General features: G+C 35.9%; 1 protein-coding gene across 51 annotated transcripts in view; it reads left to right on the top strand.

Annotated features, from left to right (window-relative positions):
- Nrxn3 (neurexin III) overlaps window positions 1–20,226 on the top strand; it is a 1,612,235-nt gene that overhangs the window by 1,559,764 nt on the left and 32,245 nt on the right. For 34 of the 51 annotated variants that reach the window (XR_001780421.2, XR_381485.2, XR_001780424.2 and 31 more), the window contains one exon: window positions 1,108–1,195. Coding sequence is in view for 46 of the 51 variants with exons in the window: in XM_006515534.2 (XP_006515597.1) it covers window positions 1,108–1,195 (88 nt within the window). In the remaining 5 variants the exon portion in view is untranslated. The remainder of the gene's footprint in view (window positions 1–1,107; window positions 1,196–20,226) is intronic. The other 17 variants (XR_001780422.2, XR_001780425.2, XM_006515544.2 and 14 more) reach the window with 1 other exon arrangement.

Genomic DNA, 20,226 nt, shown 5'->3' on the forward strand with positions numbered 1-20,226 from the left:
CCCCTATCTCATTGTATAGTTTGGGTAGTCATATCAAATAAGACTCATATCAATCATAGTGATTGACTTATAATACTTGTTCAAAAATCAAAGAAGGCATTTCTTCAACACCCTTTCTTCTTGAACATGGATCCAGGCTTCAATAGGCTGGGAACAATAAAGCAGCAACTTGGTTAGTGTTACTGACATGAAGAAAAGGAATGAATATTTATTAAAAAATTGCAATCTACTGGGTATTTATATATATATATATATATATATATATATATATATATATATATATATGACAAAAACATGTTTGGAGTTTAGTTGGTAAAAATCATTTATCCCTTTATTATTCTTTCACTGGTCTTTGGTGCCCTTGGAGTTTGGGTCATGCATGACTCTTTCTCACCTAATATGTGGCAAGGCTCATTTTACATCTAATGCCTATGGTTCTGTGTTTTACCTTTAACAAGTTGCACAGCACTGGAAAGTTTCTGCAGGATTAAAAACTAAATGGATTTAAGTTAAACTAGTGTTACGCTGAGAACTTATTCTTCTCTCCTCTGCAAGAGTCCTACCTGTGTCCAGGAGCTGTTGTGTGGTATCACTCTGCTGGTCCACATTACTAATTCAGCTAATTGCAGCAATTTTGAGAAGGAATCGCTGCAAGCAAGAGAAGCTATTATGCTGTACTGAATGAATAGCATTCTGCAGTGTTCACTAATTATACTGCCTATAGATTCATAGTCCCCCAATAGTGCCCATGTGACCGTGTGCCATATGCACGGAATCCCTCTGAAGGCACAGTGCCTGTAGTGCTGGCTGTGTTCTCTCAATGCTCATTCTTTGCAGCCCCTTTCCTTCTGGTTCCTCACCCGGAAACCAGAGTGGATAGTGCAGTGTGATTTTTCTGATGTGGAAAAGGCTTGAGTCTCTGCAGCTAGTTTGACCGCTTCTGCTTTACAGGAGATCCATGCAGACAAGCTTGATCAGTGAAGAAAAACGTCAGTAATGATGGGAGGGGGCAGTCAAGAAGATTTAATGTATTTGTGTATCAGTGCCCTTATCTTCCTCTCTTTTCTCTCTTCCCTCTTCTCCTTGCCGTTCTGTTAACGTCAATAGCCCACGTCAGATGATCTTGTTTCATCTGCTGAATGTTCAAGTGATGATGAAGACTTTGTCGAATGTGAACCAAGTACAGGTAGGTCAGGTCAGTCTTGTTTTGCTTGCTTCTTCTTTTATTTGCAAAAATCCCAATACATACATATATGTGATTATACATGTGCTTTATATATATATTATAGTATGTTAACGTATGTGTATTTCCTATATCTATGTATGTATTTGCATACATATATAAATATTAATTTAACCAATAAAAGCATCAAATCCCATGGAAAGGACAATTAAAGCTGAGGGAAATTTAAGTCTGATACTTAAAGAAAAACTACACAAAATGCATCCCAACTTTACACAGTGGGGTGCCCAGATTGTATGCTGGAATCACTGCTGCAAATGTTTTGTTGCCAATGGCAACTGTGAGATTGACAGGGGCAAAGAGCAGGCAAGGCCTCCATTTAAATGAGGATTTTTGTTTTTTTAAGTCATAAACCTATCATGGAGGCAAAAAATTGGTAGTTATCACATGAGTCTCAAGACTTGTTCTGATCACAAATGGGATAAATAAGTAATCTAAATTATTTTCCATGGGATGTTGAAAAACAGCAGTTAACATGACATTATAATTATACTAATTTTGTTCATTATATGTCTAGTGAACTTGTGAAGCGATATAGTATGAGGAATACAAAATTAGTAGCAAACCATGCCATGTCAACTGCTGCGATGCTTCAAAATGTATCGACTGCTGAAGGTCAGCTGACTTTGGCACTGGAAACCACAGTGTGTTGCCCCATTTGGACCCAGATACATTTTGATATTTTCTGGTATTTCTTTATAGTGAACTCTATGTGATACAATGTCCAGTAGGTAACTGCCATACCCAGTCCTCTCCTTTCAACTTTCCCAAGTTGTCTGTTTTTAGATTTTACTCTAAGTTAAACATTTATATGTATATAATAGAGAACAGATATCATCGAATTTCTGTGTATGTTTTAAAAAAGGAAAAAGCCTCGTCTTATTTCTACAAAGGCTGAAAGAAATAGACAAAATTTCCACCTGATACTTTGGGTTATTTTATATATCTTCCAAACTATTTTTTTAAAGGCGAGCCATTGTATGTTTTCTCTTTGTAATTGTAGAGAAAATTATGCTTCATTAAAAAAAGATATCAATAATTTAAAACTTCCTCTTCTCACCTGAAAATGATTTAGAACAGTTCAGATTTTGGTAAATGCTGACTGCTTAGTTTCTTGCAAGTGGCTCTGGATTCAGGAAGTTCTGTGGGCTTCTAACATTAGTGTCTTAAATGTACATACTCATAATTTGACCTCACCACATGAGAAGGCGATTTGTTCCTTAGGGAGCATAGATCTGTGGAAGGAAGATATGACCTTGTTCATCTGATATCTTCAAGTGACTGGGAATATACTTGGGCAAAAGTTTTTGTTTAAAAAGTGAGTGTGCTTATTTCATTTGCTTACAACACTTGGGCATGACAGGATGCATCATTATACTCTAGTCACATCCTTCCTAGTGTTTCTCATAACTGGTTGTCATAGCAGTGAGCCTTGCTACACAACCCAATTCTCTAATCTAATGCAAGTCCATGGATTTGTTTGAGAACACCTGTGTCCTTTTCAGCTGTGTTAGACACGACAAAGGCAATATATGTGTAGAATATATCGAATGACAGTGTTTTCTGACGACTAGTTTAAGATACCTAGACTTTAACTAGTACCTAGACTTTAACTAGGAGGGATTGCTTATCCTCACTCTGGTTTTCTCCATTTCTTAGTAATGATAACTGTAAACAGAGCAATATTTATTAAGTTCTACCAGTAAAACTCTAACTTGAAAGGGAATTTTATGTTTCCAATTTGACATGACATGTAAACATTTGTTTCCACCACCTCAACCCACCCTGGCACTTGGCTGCCATAACTTGGTATAGTTTAGTCATAAAGTGTTTAAAGGCTATTTAAGTATTTTTGGAGCTTGATTGACAATAACATAAAACTTTCAATGGGAATATATATATATAAAATAAGTGAGTACAAAATATCCTAATCCATTAGAAAAGAAGATCTAAAATGAAAACCTCATTTAAGTTTATTAAACAAATTAGGTTCACCTTCAACATAATAATAATCTTTAATTAAATCTGGAGAATAATTTTTCTTGTTAAAACTGTACTCCACATACAGTTAAAAACAAACCATGTTGATTATTTTATTTCATGACCTTGAGAAAATAAACATTCGTGTAGCAAAAAATCTACATTTCAAAAGATTTATTTCTATGTCTACTGTCAGTCCCCGTCCCCAGCCCCCTGACTTGAGAATTACGTAGTTTTATGAGTCATGTTATGATTGCATTTTTCTGAATATCTTCTAAGCACACACAGTTGAGATTTTAAAAACTCAAATCTTGTTTGAGTGATGTGAATTAAAAGTTCCACAAAACTTTTGAGTAACTGTTGTCTGTCTAAATGTGAGACTCGGGTTTTTAAGTCTTACATTGTAAATGCTGATGTATTGTTGGCAAAAGTCAGTATTTATTTAATATTTCTCACTTTTCTTGGCACACAAACCTTGTCCTTCAGAACTACAGTTGTACTGAGGCAAAGTGCTTAGGGTTCAAATCATCACTAGGAGATGAGAGTCTTTTATAGATTATGCAAGTCAAAAAAGCAATTAGTACCTTTAATAAATTCATAATTGTAATAAAATATGAGCATATATTCTGAAATTCAGAGAATTCGTGGAAGTGGATTTCCATACCTTGTCTCTCCCGCTTCAATTTTGTTACTCTTAATAAGATACATGATATCAAATAAAGTTATTTGAGAGTTAGCCTTTTTGCCTTTATATATAAACAACATCCTAGATTTTATATATCTACAAGATTACCATTATAAAAGTATTAGTGACCAGGTTGATAGGCAGATATAAAATAAACAGAAACACCTGGTGGCCCCACAGAAGTGAGCACAATATAACTCAAATACAACATTGATTCTTCAGCCATCAAGAGGTTTATTTTTTCTGGTTGTCAATTAACTAGCTTTTGTTCCACTATTGCTTTTGTTAAATGTACTGTGATCAACTCCCAGTTGGCAATTCTCCTAGGGCAGGGTGTTGAGAGGAAACATCCACCCATCAATCAATCAGTCTGTCAGAAATTCCTTCCTAATACCAGTAGCCTACTGGAGTTATGCTTTCTGGCTACAAACAGGGCCTTAATTGTATCTAGTTGGAGATACCTCCATGGAATAATTATAATAAGAAAATCTGACACTAAGTTGTTCCAAGCTCTACCAATTGTTAGAGGTTTGATTTGCTGGAACATAGTAAAACATACCGCTGGAAGGTCAAGACTATAATTTCCTAAATGAAGTATGAAGAGCAATAGAGTCCAGATTCTACACATGATAAAAGAACAAATGTACTAGCCATTGAGCCTCAAGTATGTTAGCTATAATCTTTTTGTTAATAAAAATATATTTTACCATTATTTTATACAAGTTTAAAATGTGCATTCCATAATTTTTATTAAACAAGTGACTTTTTTCTTCTTTTTTTTTTTTCGAGACAGGGTTTTTCTGTATAGTCCTGGCTGTCCTGGAGCTCACTTTGTGATACCATTGTGTTGCTCTTTTTTTGTTATTGTTTTTTTGGGTTTTTTTTTGTTTTTTGTTTTTTTTGTTTTTTTTTTTTGTTTGTTTGTTTGTTTTTTTTTTTTGAGACAGGGTTTCTCTGTATAGCCCTGGCTGTCCTGGAACTCACTTTGTAGACCAGTCTGGCCTCGAACTCAGAAATCTGCCTGTCTCTGCCTCCCAAGTGGTAGGTTAAAGGCTCCACCACGCCCAGCTAAGAAGTGACTTTTTAATTATTTTTTTAATTTAACTTTAGGATGACCTTTATGAACAGAGACATGACTGTTTAATAAAATCATAATTAAATTTCACTAATCACCATTCTCCAAACAGAATAGTAATTACCCGGCTAAAATACCATGGCAATATTTGAGTATTTTGTTCTACTTCAAAAAACATTGAGTAATGAGAAAATGGAAATTATCTGAGATAAATGTTATAGCTATAGAAAGAAGAATATAAATTGATGTAAAACTTCTTAACTTAATGTAAAACTTCTTAACTTAGTTACTGAATTTGACTATTAATATTAGCCATTTATGGATATTTTAGTTATAACAAAAGTCCAATGTATACAAAAGACATCATATATTTATGACCAGGCTCAATCCTACTAAATTTTAAGTTTTGATCCTTGGCAATCTTTAAATGAAGGTGTATTTTCAGAAGACAATTTTATTCCTTATTTAATGATTTCATTTTTCATATTGATTAAGTCATGAAGATATCACTTTTTATAACCCAAATCTACTCCAACACAAGTTAGGATTTTTTTTGTTTGTTTGTTTGGTTGGTTGGTTTGTTTTGTTTTTTTTTTGTTTTGTTTTGTTTGTTTTGTTTTGTTTTGTTTTGTTTTTTGTTTTTTGAGATAGGGTTTCTCTGTGTAGCTCTGACTGTCCTGGAACTCACTTTGTAGACCAGGCTGGTCTTGAACTCAGAAATCCCACCTGCCTCTGCCTCCCGAGTGCTGGGATTAAAGGCGTGTGCCACCAAGCCAGGCTCCACAAGTTAGTTTTTAAGCCACTTTAAAACATTTAATCCTAGTGAAATGCTTAGAGGTTTGTAGAATACAGTTTATATAATAAAAACATAGGAAGTGATTAACGAATTTTAGGTAAGCAATAGCCCTTGGATAAAACATATTGAATATGTCCTCTGTGCATTGACTTCTTTTGTGGGTTCCATCACATAAGCACACATAATAACAAAATTATAAAATAAACATATTTGTATATTTAACTCCACTACTCAAGAATTTAGGGTATGTTGAAAAACCGAGGGAAGCATAAAATCAATGAGTGTAAGCCCTTCTGTTTAAAGGTTGACAAATCACTTATTCATATATCATTTTTGTGAGTCTCTCTGTGTAGACACTAGAATAGATACTAAAAAAATAAAGCTGACACCAGATACCACCAGGAGTTCACAGTCTCTTAGGGAAAGCAAGAATGGAAACAAAGAGACTAAGAGGAAACTAAGAATGAAAGCCAATAAACAATGTGGACAGAGTGTAGAAAGGCTGAAGATATTATCCACATTTTTTTTGGTGAGAGTTTCTCTGACACAATTAATTGAGTACACCATTCTAGCTCTGATTAAATTCATTCCAAGGAGCATGCATGCATACTTTAGCTTAGAGACACAGAGCTTATCATTAATTGTGATTGAAATAAAAAGTACTGCTCAATGTTAAACTTTAATTTGAAGTATACTGTGTAAGATATTTTAGAACCAGGGCATCTAGAGGTCAAAACATAGATGTCCATGTTAAAGAGAGAATTTTCCTGCCCAAATCAAGAACTTCCTGATTTCAAATGCCAAAGCAAGTGGAAGCTAAGGAAAGAGCTTTCTGGAATCATTAAGCAAACCCTCTTTCAGATGTATACATAAATAAAGAGGGGTTGGGTTTTAAAGGAAAAATTTTGTGAGTTTCCTTTCAATCAGTTTTTGTTGTGTATTATTTTCTTCACATAAACCCTAAGTGCATGCACTGTGTATGTGCATATATATGTATATATAAATGCAGTGTGTTTATACGAAAGTGCTTGTTACTTCATACATATGTAGACATAGTCTAAATGATATTAGACTAATGTAAGCTAATATTAACAGTTCCTACCATCAGTCATGTGGTTACACAGAAATTCACACCATCACTCTGAGCAGCATCAGCCAACATAGACATGCATGATACTGTTTTAACTTGATAAACCAAGCATGTTAATTTTTATTTAGGCTTTGTTTTCTTCATCCTAATTATAATGGTAATTCCATGATCCAGTTATCTTTGGGAAGGGTGGAAAGAAAAACATTATACAGATATATCTATCCATATATGCACATACACGTGTATATATACGTAAATAGATATGTATCTTGTATATTTCCCAAGCCATTTTCTGTCGTTTCACCTCATCTTGTGCCGCATGAATTTTTGGTGGTTCAATTTACTTTGTTTTAATTCATATTTAGCATTTTGACCATTATGGCTATTTTTTAACTCATTGCTATACTTTTATGAGTAACTATAATCATTCTTTTTAAATTCTGAGAAATATTTAGATATAAAAATCAAAACGGCAACAAAATCTTTTCTTGCCATCCTTGTGTTGAGTCTCTGCCCTCTTCAGTACATCCCCTCAGTGGTTTTTCTGAAAGCAAAGCAAAATCTCAACAAAATCCAAGAAAGTTGTGTACCAAAGAATGAAATACTAGGTTCCCTTCTCCCTTTCTGCTCATATTTCCCTTTAGATTTCATTCCTTTCCCCTGTTTTTAATATCTCCCTATATCTGCACTGACCACTTGCCTTCACTCTCCCCATCAATGATGCTGTAATTAGTTAAAAAGACACACATAGGATCCAGGGTTTGAAAAATAAAAAGAAAGACATGCAGAACTTATAAACAGAAACATTCCCCTTCCCACGAATTTCAGATGGCATAAAAAGAATTTTATTGCAGATACAGGATATGTGTTTTATCTTTTATTTCTGGACAAGCCTAAGATCATTGTGTGGCATGCCAGTGACAGTTTTGTAGCTATCAACTAACCATGGCTTCCATCACCAGCGCATGAGCTGCTATGACGCCATCCTGTGTTTCATCCAAGTGTCACATCCCAGCTAACCCAGCAAGTCCCCTGTCTGAGTTGTGGGGATAACTTTCTTTTGCAGTTATAATGTCATGGGTACTCACTTTTATGTTTGTTTTTACTGGGCCCCTGCAGCCCTAAGAGCTGTGCTGCCAGCATCTCTGTATGATTTTGTTCTGGTATCTTCTTTCCTTGGCATAGCAGTCAAGCATGTGTCTTTTGTCTGGCCATCTTGTCTACACGTCTACTGTCATGGTGTCGTTCTGTGATTCTGTTCTCTGTTTGTAATATGTGGTTTGATGTCTTCAGTCCTTACTTCTCACTCTCCTGCTATCTCTACTGCTAACCTTACCCCCTTAGAGAACTTCACAAAGAAGCAAAACAAATTTCCATTTGAGTTGTATGGCTGGTAACAATGGTTTGCACCTGCAAGTCCTAAATTACACTTTTCCTGGACTTTCCAGGGAAAACTCATAGTGGAAAACAATTATAAATGTTCAAAACGTAAAAAAGAAAAAGAAAAAGAAAGAAGAAACCCTTGTTGATTTCATTGACATGATTAAATTTGCTTACTGTTTAAGGGACTTGAAGGAAGTGCTAATTTCCAAAGAGTCTTTTCATAGATCAGCAGCCTTCTAGTTAGAACATTTTCTTCAGAAAGAGAGCAAGAGAATGAAGCATCCTCATTTCTGCTGCACAGAGCAGAGCCTTCCCCCAACTTGCTGAGGCACTGGTGAAAATCTCCATTTATCTTTAAGCAAGTTTGTGCTTACATGCTTTATCATAAATTATAAACATGTTCAGCAAGATGTCTACTGATGAAGGAACCAAAGCCCATTTGACTTACTGGTTCCGCCCATGTATATTACAAGGTAAGATTATCTTTTGATATTTCTAAGCCAAGATACATATTTTTTATCTCATTTTATTTTTTTTTTAATTCATGGAAGCATTAAAAAGCCAATGGTTTTTACTTGGACCCGGATCCTTTATTTTAGCCTTTTAAAGAACATGGCATGTGTAATAGCTCCATTTCTGAAGACAATCTAAATTTCTTGAGCAGATGTAGAAGAAAGTGTTCTGTTAACTGTACAGGATGGCCCATACGATGTAATTTTCTAGGAACCTTGATGCATTACTTGGAAAGATGTGGGCATTTGATGTGGACAATATGAAAAAGGCATTATGTGAACAACATAATTTCTTTTCTCTTAAGGATTGAGTGAAAGAATGTGACATCTGTATACAATGGGTAATAGCTGTTGGGTTAGGAAAAACATTGTCTCATAATGCAAAGACTGGTTCGGGTCTAAAGAAGAAAAAGTTAATGAAGGCATTGGTTTATCATGAGATGTTGCAGACAGGCTAGGGAAACTGACTGATTTTTCTGTAGTTAAGATGAAAAAGAAAAGGCAAGATTAATGGGCTCTGAGAAGCTAAATAGAAACTGCAGTTGAAAGACAAAAGGGAGGCAGAGGAGGAGCAAGATAAAGGGTGGGAAAGATAAAACTAGAGAGGAAGGAAATAAAAGAAGGATGGAGGGAGAGGGAGACAGAAGGAGGTGGAACAAGTATTGATTACAACCCAAGTATAATGGTTTGATGTAAGTGTTTTAAAATTGGGAGCAGCACAATGACTCAGTAGTTATAGGTTCTTGCCTTCAAAACTGACTACCTTAGTTCAATCCCTAGTCTTCCATGGTAAGGACATAATCAATTTGTCTGATATGATACTCATACACCATGGCATTTTCACAGTTACACACATATACACACAGGATAAGTAAATAACACTGCACATGTACACACACCCTCCCTCAGAGCCCAAATACAGCGTTTCTAGGTTTATATTGTGTAGCCTAGCTCCACGATGGCTAATTTCATCAACCAGCGTTAGACTCAGACTTGGACAATATTTCTCATTAACATACCATGTCATTTTTTAAAAATCAGAACAAAACAGAGATCAGTAGCTCCCAGAAATATGATAATAGTAAATTATATTATCTTGATAATATATATTTTATTGTCTTTGTTTTAATGTCGTGCTTATAAATTTATATATTTTAATTTTGGAAAATGGTCAAGATCTGTAAAAATGGAACAGTCAGGCTCATAAGCTGGCTCTAGAATAGCACTGGCTCACTGTGAATGCATGGCTGGGAATATTACTTAAACCTCATTATAGGTTACTATTATAATAGGAATTAGTGTGGTCATATCATACTTGAGAAAATCAGGGTTGGATGTTTCCATTTGCCAAGGTCACATAGCTGCACTTCAGTGGCAAGGCTAAGATTCTAATCCAAATCTGTTTGAAAACAGATAGCAATACAGACAGCAATAAAATTAAGAACTATTTTTGTGATGATTTGTGTAGCTTACTATGAGTACAGCCTCTCTATTGGCCCAAGGTAGTCCTTACTTTATCAGTACATGGTAAGAAAGCTGCTTCTTGTGTCTTGAAGAAAAAATGCCAAAAAAAAAAGAATAAAAGAAAAGAAAAAGCCGTATCTTCATGAGGATTTCCAGTTTGACTAATTTTGTATCCTCAAAAGTAAGTTGCGAGAACTACAGAGATAGCTCAGCCAAAAAAAAAAAAAAAAAAAAAAAAAAAGTCTTTTAAGTACAAGGACATGAGTTTGATCCTGAGAAGTCATGTGAAAGCAAGCAAGCAAACAAGGAAGGAAGAGGGAGGGAGGGAGAAAGATCTGGTCAAGGTGGTGACGCTGGAGAGGTAGATGTAGACTGATCCCAGGAAATTACTGGCCAACCAGCCAAGAGTAGTCAGCAATCCCTAGACCAATCAAAGCCCCTGCATCAGAAAATAAAAACAAGCATTAGATGGTGCATACTCTAGGTAGAATAACAGCACAGGTTGTTCTCTGATCTCCATATGTGCATATATGTGCACATGCAGGTTCACCCTTGCGCATGCACACATACAGAAGGGGGTGGCCCGGTACTCCTCCTTGTGCAACATAGATCATAGAAAGAGTATGTCTTAGGCTTTCAAATTCTACTTCTTCTACTTTGGAAGTCTGTAGGAGATTCTGCTCTTAGCACATGATCATAATCTACAACGTGATTCCATTACTCCGTTGTTAAGTTTTTGTAACTTTTAAAGTGTAATGAATTTCATTTAGTTATAGCTGTCAGTGCCTGTTAATTAACCAGCCGAGCCATGAAATATGTCAATGGCCTTTGCTTCCACATTTTCTCATAGAGTAAACTAGTACATTAACATTTAAAACAGTATGAGGATCATTGTATTGCAGAAAATGTCTGCAGCTTGTAAAAAGATCATTTTATGGTCAGATAGGTAGGCATTGCTTTGTGAAAGTGTGGGAGATCTGAGAATTACAAGAGAAAGCACTAGGCCTTATCACTTCTTCCTATTCGACAAGCTATGGTCTCTGATTGGGTTTCCAAGAGTACAAAATATTACCTTAATTTGATATGAGATTTAGTTGACCTGTGGTCAACTTTCAGTGACAGCCAAGAAGGGTCGCTTGAAGGGATGTCAAGGCTCCTGGCTACAAATGTGCTACTTTTACACTTTTGATCCTCAGTAATTCAATGATTCGTTTCTACTTACTGTTGTCATGATGGCTTAGTACAGTCTTAAGGTATTTTAAATTCTGTAGTTCTAGCAGCAGCCTCATAAAGAGACATGGTTATTATCATCCCCAATTGGACAAAGGAAGGGTACAAAACACTGAAGAGGGTCTTCCAATAAGTAGAAAAAATAGAATTAAAGTCATACCAATTATCTGTAGAGTCTACACACTGGGTACTGGGCTTTCCTGTCTCATGTGCATTAACCACTGCACTGAAGTAGTTTTCTGCCTCCCAGAGGATGGTATAAGTCAGGTATGAAGTATGTTAAAAGATCAGGAAGTAATGGCTAATATGTGAATTGTGATGATCCATAGGACAGTTATGTCATCATTCAGTTATGATTTGCCTTCCAAATAATCATGGTTAAAATAAGCACCCAGGAGATGGAACATGGCTCAGTCAGTGGGTACTCAGGTCCCTACCATGCACCTAAATGCTACAAGCCACAGAGTGCTTCTATAATCCTAGTGCTAAGAGGCAGAAACAAAAGCTGTTTAGGACTTGCTGTCTAATCATTTGAGCCAATTAAATGAATTCCATGTACAATAAGAGACTCTCATCACAAAACCTAATGTGGGAAGTGTACAAGGATCATAGCAGAAATTGACTTCTGGCCTCCATGTACACACATGCACACATATGCAAATATTCTGGCATCTATGAGATAACCATATTCATCCAGGAGTAATACCAAGACTTATATGAAGATCACTCCTTTGATGTCTCCTACATGATGATCTGTGCTCTGGGGCATTTAGCTTATTACCCATTTTTAGATCTTGTTGCAAAATAACTGAGCAAATAGCAGCCAGATCTGACTGATGTGAGGAGTCTATGAAGAGGAGCTCTTAGGGAAAAATTTAGTAAAAAAATAAAAAAAAAATATATATATATATATATATATATATATATATATAATTTCACAAATAATTAAATTATGTCCCTTAGAAGACAGTTTTATATGATACAACTAAGGGAAGAATCCCTGAGTGTGTATCTCAGAGGCTGTAGTCTTACCTTAGAACCTTTCTGACTCCTAGACAACTTTGGCATCTCTAAAACCAGGCAGTTCTCCCTTCTTTGTTCCTTATTTCATTGTACTACATTTCTACAGTTGTACAAACATGAGGTGAAAACACATAAGGTGTGCTGAGGCCTATGCATTTTTCATGTAAGAAAAAAAAAAGATGGGTTACGACGTGTTAACGAAAGAAAGCATCCTTTGAAAACTGGATTTGCTTTGGCTAGAATCCTCTTCCAGGGGAGATACAGTCTTGCACAGCTTTTGGGGTTCTAATTACAAGTTACAACAGTCCTGGTGTACCCTAAAGTCAGATCCTTAAAAGAAAACTGTGTCCACCTGAGTACTCTGTGCCCTAGAATTCTGTCTCTGTCTTCACACTGAAGCAAAAAGTGTTTTACCAAAACTTAATTAGAACGCTGAAGCTATTTTGCCAAGCATCCCTATTTGTCACATTAGTCGCCCAAGCAGAAGCCCCTCAACTTTTTACTATAAAGATCCAGAGAGTTAATATTTCAGTCTTTGGGGGTTATCTTATGCTTTCTAGAAACCAATAGACTCTGCTGCTTTAACAACACAAGAATAGCCACAGACAGTACATATACTGACTATTGTGGCTGTGTTTGTTAAGCTTCCTTATCTCGATGACCACATTGCTAGCCTACACCTAGAGAAATGAGATGGGTTAAGACGATCTATATTTTTTCCAGCATATAGAAATCTCCTTTCAGTGTGAAAAAAAAAACCCTCAAAACTCAGTATACAAGAACTGAAGTGTGTGAAAATTCAATTCAGAAAGAGACAATTTTATCATCTTGTGCCTTGCTTCCTGAGATATTTGAGTCTAGTTCTTGTTGAACTAATTTTATATCCACAGCTTCCTATAAATGATGCAAATCAAAAAATATTCAAACGTTTATAGTGTTTATATGTTTCTTAAATCATATAACACTGTGTACCCTTTAATATTAAATCCTAAAAAGTATGTGTTGATTTTCCCACTGCAGGCCTGAGTCTTCACCAGATAATATTCGACATTAGAAAGTCATGTTTAAGAACATTTCATCCCATGTTTCATACATTCTCTTATCTCAGATATAAATCATGATCCCTGGATTATGACAAGGGCCTTCAAATATTATCCTTCCTTTGGCAAAACTATCTTTTGTGTCTCCTCCCTCTACTGGGACACCAACTACTCTCTTCTTCTGCTTTCTCAGTTCTGCAGGAGCTTCCTGGAACTTAGGCCCACAAACAGTGTCCTGTTTAGGTAATTCTTCCTAGGGCTTTGGCTGAGGGTTATTATATTGACAAATGTCTAAATAACGAGACACAATATTTCCTGAGAACCTCTTTTCCTATACACTTTGATTTGTAGACTTGTAGGTTTGAGAGAGAGAGAGGAGATGAAAGCAGATAATGAAGATGAGGATAGGGAAGTTATTTTTAAAGTCACCTAATTTGGAATTCATGTTTTAATAAGACTCTGACACTGCAGAGATTTAGGAGGTAAGCACCAGGTAAAGATGTATCACTGATTGCCTGAGAGTGTATACCAAAATCAAGTCATTTGTCTTCCATTATACTTGGTAATATTCTTGCATTTGGCCATGTGATTGTTTTGGTTCATGTTTGCATATATCTCTTCACTACTAGCTTTTCTTACAAAGCAAGGAGGTAAATTCCATCTTCAGGATGAATTGATGGATCAGTGTTGTGGTTGGAGTATGAAATGCTCATATGTTGTGACTTGGTGTGAGGCAACTGTATGATAAAGTGTGATGATTTCACCAATGGACAGTCTGTTGATGTGTTCTTAAATGAGTAGCTTATTAGAAAGTAAGATGCCAATGGAAGAAAGAAGGTTCTGGGGACATGACTTTGAGAAATGTGTCTGCTCTGCTAGCCTAAAAACAGAAGATCCAGGCAAACATGGAGTGAAACACCCTAAACCATGAGCCAAAATAAATCATTCCTCCTCTAAAGTGCTTCTATCTGATATTTTTTTCAAAATGTAAAAGTACTGGCTAAAACAACCAAGATCACGTAAAATTATAGTAGTATATACTCTATTAGGGAAATTGTGGGTTCCCTTAATGGCATATAAATTAAGCACTTAAAAATAAATACCTAATAAAAAATTTTTAAAAAAAACTATTTTTTAAAGCTACTTTACTTTGAAGATCTACAACAACAATAAATAAATAAATAAATAAATAAATAAATGTCAAGCAATGTTACTTTATTACTATTTATTTATTTATTTATTTATTCATTCATTTATTTATTTTTTAACCCTTCATAAATTTGGGGTTGCTCTTAGTAATTTTTCCTGTTAAGGCATCAGTTGGTGGTGGTGAGAATCAAGTTAAGACCACCAATAACTTTAAAACTTTAAATTTGAGATTTTTGAGTCTATTGTAGTGATATTGGCTTAAGTAACAGTATTAAATTCTATGTACGAAGCTTGATTTGCTTAAGATCATTGATACAATCATTTTACTGATTAAAAACAAAACAAAAAAAAACCAAAACACTCCATGTTTTATGCTAAACTGAGATGGCATGTAATAGATAACTTAGAGGCTATGTGACAACTTACTGCTTTCTTCTTTTTTCTGGCATGGTTGATACATTGAAAAAAGATGCTGTTGGTCCACTCAAGGATAACATGTGCAACTCTATTGGTCATGAAGGAAACTCAGAAGTTACAGGTGAATGCTGAGGCAATTGGTAGAGCCAGAGGTCACTTGTGGCATAGACTCAAGGACCATATTCTAATCATGATTCCTCATGTTCAGAATTTTACTGTCCTACACAGAGCATGGATTATTAGGCAAGCAGGGGCAGCATAGATAAGCTCACACGCAAACAAGGACCAGGCTGTGCCAAGGCTTTCACTGGCCTATGGTAAAAAAAAAGATAAAAAGTATAGTACATATCTTAGGGTTTCCATTGCTTTACTGTGTCAATTTATTAGAAGATATTCATCAAATTGTAGGAGTATATTCATATAAAAATGCTTTCTAAAATTTACATACAATAGATTTTTAAAAACCATGATTGCTACTTGTAAGAAATTCTTATTTAATTATATATACATACATATATATACATATATATGCATACAGATAACAAAACATTAAAAAATATATTCACAATGCACCTGCATTACTAATAATACTATAACTTATGTTTTGCAAAGAATAGGCAGTACAACTGAAGGGCAATTATTTGTATCTGTGGCCATAAAAAAATCCAATTCCACTTTCATTTGTATGCAGTCTGCTTTATGGCCTTCTCCTGTCTTGATTTCATTTGTTTACTTAGAGATTTGTCCCAGGTCCACTGCCAAACACCATTAGGTGGCTTCCTTTATCACAAGGATTGCTGAAGTCATTCTTTAGTGTATTTTTACTGCAGTTCCAATTTTTAAATTGCCTACCGTTCCTTCCCTCTGGATAAGGCACTGCACAAATGCTGATTTTCAACTATTGAACTTGGTAAAGAGTTAGCCCTACCATCGCCTTTCATATCGACTCTTTCTTCCTCTCACTGTACAAATAAAACTTATGAAAACTGAACACATTCATCAAAGAGGGTTGGTTGCCTTATTGGACTTAGTAAGATCCTATTCATTAAAAAAGGCTTCATTCAAAAATGACACATGCAAAAATCTCTCCTCCTTTGAGATTACTTTTTCAGTGCTTGATCCAAGTCAGGATTACTGCCTTTACTTATCTGGTTCCATGACTTTTGAAGCATTTTTCCTACTATATTATTGTGTATCTCATCTTCCCTCACAATTGTCATAGACTAAGGTATAGACTGGTGTGATAACACAAACTTCCAGTCTGTGCTTCAGCGCAGAAGGAAGATTTCTCAGGATTAACTACAATTATGTCAAGAGAGAGGCATGACTGGAGAAGATATGCCATCTAACCTCATATTTCCCATGAACACCTTCATTTAATAAGTGCAAGACTAAGCAGAAGAGAGACACTGGGGATGCAAGAATAAAGAGAAGCAGAGATGATCCTAGTGACAGAGGTAGTGAAAACAGTCATGTGATTGATCAAGTGATCATCATATAAATGTGTGATGACAATCTTTGATGATGAGTGCTGTAAAGCAGAGGCAGTTGGCGCCAGGTAGCATATTGTGGTGGGACAGATGACAGGTCAGGGGCTGACAGTGGGAGTAGGGAAGTCTTGGAGCAAATTATATTTGAGGTGAATAATCTGAGATAAGTGGGAATTAACTGAGCAAAGAGGAATGTGAAAGCAGCTGATCTTGCAAGAAATTCTGAGCACTGGAAAAAAATTCAATCAACTTGGAAAGGAAATTTGCTGGAAACAGCAAGAATCTCATAGGTTTTTATCCCAAGCATAAAGGGAAAACTTCTAAGGATCTCTTATGTCCATTCACATCTTTGAATAGACCAAGGTGAGAGTGACTTTTTTGATATATTTCCCCTGGGAGGGAAGGGAATGGGGATGTGTCCCAATTCTCACATGGAAGGTGATAGGACTGGTATGTCTTAGACTGCAGTCATCAAAGCTATTTCGAGATTCCCAAATATTAGGTGATACATGGCTATTTGTCGTATGACTGAACATTGATTCTCTGGGCATTTGTTTCCGTCTGGATATAGGAGACATCACTTAGAATACCATGAAAGTTCCAGGCATGTTTACACTGTGCTCAACCTCTAAGTGAATTGGTCACACAACACTTTCAAAGAAGCAACAACTGCCTCCGTGCTATGCTGTTAATAAAAATTCCAAGAGACAAAGGAATAGAGATCAAGCATTGGCCTACTTATTATGTATGCCATTCTACACAGTATTTCCTTCCCAACACAACCCATCCTCTACAGTCATTATCAAGTATATAACTTTAAAATAGTTGAATTCACAATGTGACTAGTGATCTCACAAAAAAGTAACTTTTATATGTTCTAATTTACTAACATCCTACAGTAGAAGCTTGGTCTTATGGTTACTTCTACCCCTATAATAAAAAAATTGATCCCTGCTAGGACCATATATGGTAATGATAAAGAAATAATGCTTTTTAACCCTAAAATAAAATAACAGAGGATTTATTCCAGAGAGGCTGTTTCTATGCTAAAGTTTTTTGCATCATGCTTTGGTATACTAACAGCATCTCAGTACTGATTTGATATTTATACAATCCCCATATCCATCAACTGAGGGAACAGCAGGACTTACTGTCTGTCATTGCTCAGGCATGGTTATATATATATATATATATATATACATATATATATATATATATAATCATATATATATATATATGATTCTGATTACATTTTATAAGATTACTACTGATTAGCATTAAGATTCATTAAGTGCCACAGCATCCTTTATGGTGTCAGGATTCAATAGCTGTCAAGGTCAAGTTATAAATGAATTCTTTTACTGCCCACACAGCAATCAATATGTGTGCTATCACAAAGGCTTAGTGCTAGCCCATAGTTTTTTTTTTTTTTTTTTCAGGTCTAAAAAAATAAAGACTTCTCTAAAGTTTTCTTTAGTGAAAGAGATTGCTAGTGAGTGTGTTTTCTGTAAAATAGAACTGAGTAATGGCAGAAACATCATCTACACACCCAGCCTTGTGTGGCCACAGAATCCAATGACTATTATTATTAATAATAGTAATAATAATCATAATAATATGAGTTTCCAGCATAGCCACAGCACTGCTGACTATATTTCATTACAATGCCCTGCTTCACCCCATGTGCTCTGAATGTATAGCTTCAGGTTCCAAGCAGGGCTTATTTATCTGTCTGCAACACACTTGGAGCATTTGAAAGCCCAGTGATGAAGTCCATTCAATGCTATGAAAATATGTGAGCACCACGGCTGTTTCCGTTACAATGTTCTGGAATGGAAGGATGGAGAAGAGTCCATTGTAATCACACAGATTTGCCTCTAATGTGACTAGTCCAGAGAAGCTGAATTATTTTAGGTTGGAGTTCTAATGAGCATGTATTTTGATTGTCTTTTGAATGCTTAGTTGTAACTTCTTAAGACTCTTGCAAAGAATGAGTTTGGAATTTACAATAACGTGTTCCATTTCTAGAAAGAAACAAGAAAGACGTGTTATATTTTATGCAGGATTTTTATTTTTTTCTCTCGGGCTACAGAGTTGCCAAGAAGCAGGCTTGAGCAAAAGAGGAGGACATGCCTCTTGTTTTAAATAGTGGCAATAAAACTTTCAGTTTTATATGGTAACAAGTTTCTTTCTGGAGGCAAACTCATTCTGTCCCCAGTTGTGTGACTTGTATAACTAAGTAAGGAAGAGAGGTTATTAGTCAGGTTTCATTGCTATGACAAAATAATGGAGAATCTTAGCTTCCAAGGTGGAAAGGATTGCTGCACCTGTTTAGAGAGAATTCAGTCAATGGCCAATTGCCTACAATTGCAGGTCAGTAGGGAGGCTAAGGTGACCAAAATATCATTATGGGGAGCACGTAGAATACTAAAATTGTTTGCCTTATGTAATCTTGACAGAGAGAGAGCAAGCCTAGGTCTCAATATCCCCTTCTTAGATGTGCTCCCAATGGCCCTCGCCCCCTTCTACTAGGCCCCACCTCCGAAAGGTTTTAGCTTTCAACATTTGGCCTTAGGAACCATTGAAAAAGCAAACCATGAAAACAGTATGCCTTTTTATTGTCTAAAATTATCTAACTAGAGAAGTGAGTGACTGAGCCTGAAAGAAATAACTTGCAAGTTATGAGATGAACCCTTGTCCAAAGCCGCTGTTGCAGAACAGGGGAGGGGTTTCCAGTTACTACGCAATGGCACAAATGTACCCATTTCACAGTGGAGGCAAACCTGTCTCCTTTGAAAGCAGAACTTGAGTAAAATGAAGCAAAAATGATATCTCTGTAGTCTAAAGCCACTATGCTTTCCTGCCTACCCCCTAATTCCTTAACTCTATGAAGAGACTGGCTCAGTACGTAATCCCAGGAATCTAGAAATTATTTTATAATAATAATAATGACGATAACAATAATTTATTATTATTATCCGTGAAAACATTGTCAAGAGCTCCAATCCTTTGCTGTTCACTTCTCTTTCTCATTTTCTTCACACCAGTTGATGAAATGGTGTGGATGCTGAATAAACTCACTGTTATTTCCTGATGACACAAGTATAAAGTGCAGAGATAAACTGAAAGAAAATTTCCATCCAGCTTGGGAAAGTGTGGATATAAGGTCTTTAAGGGTCAGCAGCCCTATAAAGCAGAGAGACCACCAGGGAATTATGAGGAAAAAGAAAAATGGGGGAAATGTCTAGATTCAATTGGAAATTGAGAATGTTATGGGCATTTCAAGAAAAATGCTCGCTTTCTCACCAGCTGAGATACTTTCTTCAAAGAGACTAAAAACATTATTTCTTTTTCTTTTCTGCAGCTTCCTACATAGATCTGCAGAGATAGCCCAGCTTTTATCATTTGTGAATAATTTTATCAAGGGTTGGTGAGGCAGTGTTCCCTTCTGAGAACTGGTTAAGAAGAAGTATGCTAACACAGAATATCAGGCTGGGGTTGAGGATTGCATGTGCAAGGTGGGAAGATGCTAGTAAGACTGCTCCCGTGAGACTGCCCTAGGCACTTGCTTGGATACTTGGAAGTACTTGGAGGATTGAAAGAGCCCTGGATTTCTCATAGCCCTTGTTTCTGTGGGCCATGGCATTGT

This window comes from Mus musculus, chromosome 12, assembly GCF_000001635.26.
Source record: "Mus musculus strain C57BL/6J chromosome 12, GRCm38.p6 C57BL/6J".
Classification (NCBI taxonomy): Eukaryota; Metazoa; Chordata; class Mammalia; order Rodentia; family Muridae; genus Mus; species Mus musculus.